The sequence below is a fragment of the Strongylocentrotus purpuratus genome, unplaced genomic scaffold (assembly GCF_000002235.5).
Source record: "Strongylocentrotus purpuratus isolate Spur 01 unplaced genomic scaffold, Spur_5.0 spur5_scaffold_9, whole genome shotgun sequence".
Classification (NCBI taxonomy): domain Eukaryota; kingdom Metazoa; phylum Echinodermata; class Echinoidea; order Camarodonta; family Strongylocentrotidae; genus Strongylocentrotus; species Strongylocentrotus purpuratus.
Genome location: NW_022145615.1, coordinates 12,558,011 through 12,564,586, shown reverse-complemented (window position 1 = coordinate 12,564,586; position 6,576 = coordinate 12,558,011). Strand labels below are relative to the sequence as shown.

Sequence of the window (6,576 nt, the reverse complement as noted above, 5' to 3'; positions counted from 1 at the left end):
ATTTGAAATTTTCTTGCTTCGATCTTTATGGTTTATTTCGATTTTAAAATTCTCATGCGAGAGCTCTTTGGGGGCAATCCAGAGCAAAAATCACTCTTTTTAGTTTCTTCCGCTGCTGGGTATTGAATTCCTCCAGATTAGGTTAGCTACTGAGCTTCGGCAAATTCTGAAATAGCCGCAGGGCACAAAACAAAAGTAAAACGCAGGCAAACAAGGAAACAAACAAAGCAAAATAAGAAAGGAGAACAATTTATTAATACAGGTTAAAGGGAGTGGATCGCCAGTTTCCATGTGCAGAAGGCCATAATTCGCTGACACCAGACTTGGTGGAAATACCATTAATGGGGGTACAAATTTGCACACAGCAAACCCATAGTCCAGTCAAGAATTACCCCTAATCTCTCGGAGAGCTCGAGAATCTTCGGGCAAATCAAAGCATTACATAAGGTCCGATGGTCATAAAACTCAAGGCTAACCCTGGTGATTGACAACACCTGTTATTGGGTAAACACCCGAACGGTGTCGAATTCCCCATGAGAGCTGACTACTCAGTGACTTTAAGGTGAAAGAATTAAAGAGAAAAACAGTAAAGAAAGAAAATCATAAAAAGAGAAAGAATTGTATAATAAAAAATAAAGAGAAAAAGGAAAGAAAGGGGAAGGGTAGGATGAAACATGGAAATATGAAAATTTGTTAGTTGCTCTGCTCCTCCTCTTTCTTAAAAACTCTTTGTTCATTTATTGCATCAATTAACTCCTCTATATGACCAGAACCACCTCCCCCTATGGCATGGCCCCATGCTACTTTCTTACTGAATAACAGGAGTGCAGTGATTTTACATCTGTTCTTATTGGGGCGGGGGGGGGGGAGTAAACTCAATAATTATTTGAATGTAATATTCCAATTATTCCCTTCACCATTTATCAACCATTGCCGTAGCCTGCTATTTTATGGGGAGGGGGGATCAAGGGAGCCTCCCATTATTACAAAGTCTGTAGCAATCTATTATTCGGGAGCACAATAATCTCCACCACCCTCTCTCTTCCTGGCTATACTCGTGTCTCTCTCTTTCTCTTTTTCGTGTTTTCCCCCTTGTCTCGTTTGTCAAAATTTGAGATTGTACCAATATTTCTTTGGTAAATCATGAGGTGATGAAAATAATGAGAAAATCCACTTTCTTTCAGGCGAGCTCTTTTCATCTACCATTAAATAGAACATCTTTTGCACAAAAGACATTTGATTTTACAGGTCAAAAACTGTGGAATTCTCTTTCAAATGATATTATACAGTGTAATTTGATACAAATTTTCAAAAGGAGACTTAAAAGCTTTCTTCTGAATAGTTACTAGGCTATTGCATTCCTCAATCAAATATAATTTGGACTTTATGCAACTTTGATTGTTTCTTTTTATAAACATGTATTTATCAATGTTTTGCGTTTAAAAGTGATTTTTTTTTTTTGTATTACTGAATCAGTTATTATTATTGTTGTCCTTTTCTCATAAAATAATAATTCACGATAATTACTTTTACAGGGGGGCTAACACCCTACAAGCTCTGCTTTTTAGTCGGCCCTCCTTCCCTTTCAATTTCATGTTTATTTTTTTAATGTATTGTAAAGTGCAAATTGATCTATATGTATATAAATATGTGAATATGTTAAAACGTACCATCATTGTAAATAAGAACGATTGAAAGAGGAAAAATGAATGAATTGAATTGAAATTCACATATTCCTCAATCACTTAACCACTGATGTACATACACATCCACATCATATCAAGACACCCTCTGCATAGAGAAGCCTGGGCTCATATTCAATAAAGCCGTACTAAGCTAGTTGTCAACTGTTAGGCTGCAATACACTTATAACTAGGGCTTTATGAATACTGGCCCTGGTTTCTGTAAGTTACATCAATCCATGCACAGTTTAATTTTAAAACAGTTCTTCATATTCAGTATAATTTTAGCTTACTTTTATATAAAATATAAAACATGTATGACTAAAAACGTTTAGATTTAAGAGATATACATGTAACATGTATCATTACAGTTGGTATATATTAAAGAGAAAAATAAGACAACAGGTCACAATGATCATTTAATATCAGATAGGTCTATGCAAGTCTTTAATGGGAAACAAGTCAAGAATACAGTGTAGAAATAAAGTTAAACATGACATGGACAGCAATTATGTATGAAATGTTTCCCCATATGTTTTTCTGCATATATGTATACAAACCTAATAACTTCATTCAGTCTTCAAGTATGACGAATTAAATTTGTACAAATAAATCATTCTGATTATGTCATACACATTATAATGCTTGTTTTTCGGATCCCTTTACAATTTACCTGTAGAAATATTTATTTTGTTAATACAAAAAAGGGGGGTTTCGCCAAACTAGAACCCAATCTACAGGTATGTCACCACTGACTTTAATCTGTCTGCAGCCTAGCTTTACTGAAGGGTAAACTAGAAATGAATGCTACATTTAGGACTCAACACTAAAAGGCGACTGCAACACAAAAGCTACATCCCAACACCCAAATTTCCAAATGTTAGAACAGAGATCACACATACAGACCTCCAAAACCTCAATCAGGACCCATCCCACTCCCTAAAATAGATTACGTGAAACCATGGCTACATGTATGTGGGCATATGGTAAACAGGTCACCAACTTTGCCTTGCATGGCCACTCTCCCATTCAACTTGTATGTTTTACATATCTTAATGCAGTCTCGATCAATATGACTAACTGTATTCATCAAAGTATAGCATAACTATCTACATAACCTCTATAACGACAAGGGAACAAACACAAGTACAGACCTAGCTTACTGAAAAATACATTTTATCCATCCATTGCAGTGTTCCTTTATTACAACAATAGTACTATAAATTGCTTTTTTTTCTACAATTACAAACAAAAATGTATGGAAATGTATCTACAAAATGAAAACCATGACAGTGAATTAACGAAGGATACCATACCAATAATCCATAAAATAATATCTGCACGCTGTATGCTCTGTTTAATGCAAAGTGACTTAGATGGTATTTCAAAGCTAAGTTCATCAATTGCAAAATTGGTTATGCTCTGTTTTAAGTGGGGATTTATAATTGATAACATTTTATAACAGACAACCAATGGAAAAGATTGTCTACTGAATTCTGCAACTAATTTGAGTCTCAGGGCAAGTTTAAGATTATGATCTTGCAATGTCAGGCATATCTCAAGCAATGCGTAGAGTATATGTTTAGAGTATAATTATATTGAGTACCCTCAGTGAAAGAAACACCATAGAATACATATATTTCTTTTCACAATGACTGAACAATGCATTCATTTTTCTTTCTATGATGCATGTACATGTAGCTTTGAAAGGAATATAATGAGAAAAAAAATAAGTCCTATTTAATGAGATATCTTAAAATAATATAGAAAGCAACGAGAGGACTCCCTCTCTGTTGACCTCTTACCAGGTTATATACAGAATACTTCATGACATTGATCTTTTGAAGAACATCTCATGACCTTGACATTCTATAAGTTAGAACTTGAATGCAGAAATGTACATTTATGCATAATTCATTGATCCTCCACCCACCAATAACATATAATATCAAACTTTATACAATACATTTTCATTTAATTTGTCTCTATCTGATAGGCCATTATCATATATATGTATGGATAGACATTTTTAGTAAATCAATCACAAGATATAGTATAATTCATAACTTTAATACATAACTTTTTTGCGACAAAAATACATCATATAAAACATTTGGCTGAACACAACTTCCAAGTGTTATACACAGACAACCAATTCATATAAAATCTATCAATTTTTCAATGCTTGGTGCCAACTTCATGTTCCCTATATTCACAACATTCCATGAATGTGTTTAAAGGGGGGTGGGGTTCATTATCAATCTGGGTCAAAACCAATACTCAAATACATTTCTGGTACTATACAAAATAGAAATTACCCATCAAGAGGTACAGAAAATGTAAGAGAGCACCCAACAGCATATTTTCCACCAGCATCTGATCTCTTCATCACAAAACTTGATTTTAAACAAGATTTTCCTTTGAATGTGAAAATTGAACCAGACAGGTCTGAAATATGCTGCCATTCAGAAAGAGTGTCCACAATTGCCACGTGAACGAATATAGTAGTTAGTGGTTTACAAAATATGACAGATTATTGGGTTGACATCACCCTCACAGGTCACAGTCCCTGAACATATAAATGGAATGGAATGGGAAAATAAATGTAGTCACAGCTGAAGTAATGAGTAGCTGACCACATTATAAAAAGAAAATTATAAATAAATAAAAATGAAAATAAACCTAATCAAAGGTGACAAAGATCTTTGTTGCACTTATTACAGAACATGTTTCCTCTTGACTGTCATTGAATCAGGAAGATCGTTAGGTTGTATCATTTCTTGCACTTAAAAAACGTAAACAAGCTCGTATTAAACTTTTCCTTTCACTTTGGTTCTCGCCCCCGTGATGTATGTGACAACTTCATAATGGTTTGCATTAAAGTGTTCCAAATGACGGCATAAAAGTAACGAGGCTCTGACATATAAACCAATTAATGTGGCCAATTGGAGTGAAAAGTGAAACATATTCGCAGCCAGAAAGAAGATACTTAAACATAGAGTGAACGCCCTTCTGCGTCTGAACAGACAATTTTGGAATATAGGCGATAGGAGATCTTGATATTTCCAAACCACCAAAATCAAGCCATTTCTTCACTAGGTCAACTCGACTGAAAAAATACAGTTTGCTTCACATTGGTCCAGTCTAATGTCTCCTCTATCGGCACACCGTTACATTAGAAATACCTTGTGAATCTCAGCAATGACCTTTGACACACACAAAGAATGACAATTACACAAGGAGCGAGTACGACGACAAAGCTGATAAGATAAATATATATAAAGACATACACTGTGTGTTCAAAGAACTTTTCATATGAACATTTTGAGCATGTTAATCTTAAACAAAGAAAATAAGAAAGAGTGAAATAAAACATGCCAAGCCCATTTCTCCCTGCTCGGTATGACTGTTATTGTTAATTATAGTTGTGATTGATGTATCATGTTTGATGAAAGGGCAAAAGTAGCTTCTTCATATAAAAAAAACCTCTGCTTGATACAGAATATCATTCTTCCATGATGTCACTGCAGGATTTAATCAGGATATACAAGTCTTTCCCTGTCAACTCCAACTTCTAACCTCTATACATGAAACTAAAAATTACTCCAGATTTAGTCAATTACACAGTCCTTTGATAGAAATGTCAATCTCTCCGCTATCAAGCGTCTCCTGCTCACATCCTATTGTTTCCTGCTGCTGCTCCTCCTCCGCCCGAGCTGAACATGGACGTCGTGGCGCCGCTCACAGCACTAGCCGCAGCTTGTCTCGTGGCGGTTTGCACACCGGGGTTGGTGACGACGCCCTTTGCAAACTCTTCCTGGGCCTTTGAAAAGCTGGCGCCGGTTCCTCGGTACAATGCATGAACCTGCAGGGTTCATTGAACAATGAAAGGGAGGATTAGTTCCATGTAACAAAAATGAAATGAGTGCTTATGTACATGTAGTAGAAATATATTTCCAGAGTGTAATAATGATCCCTTTAATTAGATTGTTCTATGAAATGTTCATGTCAAACGTATTAACTACAAATGTTTCAGGCTTATTGGCAACATAGCGGTTGTCTTCTACATTCATGTTGTTTATAGCAAATTCATGTACTCATTTTGCCTTCTCCCAATATGGCAATAAAAAACAGCTTAAAGGTACTATGTCCCATTTGCAGGCTAATAAAATGAAAAGGTTAGATTCCAACAACATTTGACTGATAATACTAATTTAGAACTTCCCCCAAAGGGATTGAAAATGTCTTTTTGTGGGAAAGTTAACAACCGTTTGTTGTCAAATCGAATTTAGCAATCGCGGTCTGTTAATTAAATAGTTTGATTTTCAGACCCTTGTACCAAATCAATCAGTTTAATTTTGGTCATTACAAGAAGTGGGTTATTGATTTGGAAAAATACTCGTGTACAGCTCATTTTATGTATGTTACTACCAAAGAAAAAAAGAAGTCAGTCAGTCACTTAATACTGTCTGACAGTGAAGTCTAGAAAGTAGACAGGTTTTCCTTGAATAAGTTAAATACTAGTACACTGCTAACATTTGAATTTCACAAATAGGAGTATAGGACATATTTCTAATTCCTGCAAAGTTCTACCGAATTTAATGTTGGCTGCAAAAGGGATACACTACCTTTAATAGACAACAAAGAGGAACAGATTCATATTTTGGTTTGAGTGCAAAAGAACAAATTCATAATCTTCATACAAAAATTTACCGTAATTAACGGTGTATTAACCGCACCTTTTTGCCGCTGAAAAAATTGGGGGTGCAGCTTATACACGGTACACAAAAAAAAAAAAAAAAAAAAAAAAAATTAAAAAAATTAGAGTTTCAATTTATGCCCCTCCACCTGGCGCTATGCCTGACAATGTCTCCCAGCTCAGTAATCGGTGTGT

General features: G+C 35.1%; 1 protein-coding gene across 7 annotated transcripts in view; it reads right to left on the bottom strand.

Moving 5' to 3' along the window:
• Positions 1-2,100: 2,100 nt before the first annotated feature.
• The window catches only part of LOC584093 (secretory carrier-associated membrane protein 1), a 36,824-nt gene continuing 32,348 nt past the window's right edge, over positions 2,101-6,576 (bottom strand). For all 7 annotated transcript variants that reach the window (XM_030976679.1, XM_030976682.1, XM_030976678.1 and 4 more), the window contains one exon: positions 2,101-5,547. In XM_030976679.1, coding sequence (XP_030832539.1) covers positions 5,356-5,547 — 192 coding nt within the window. In that variant the 3' untranslated portion in view covers positions 2,101-5,355. The remainder of the gene's footprint in view (positions 5,548-6,576) is intronic.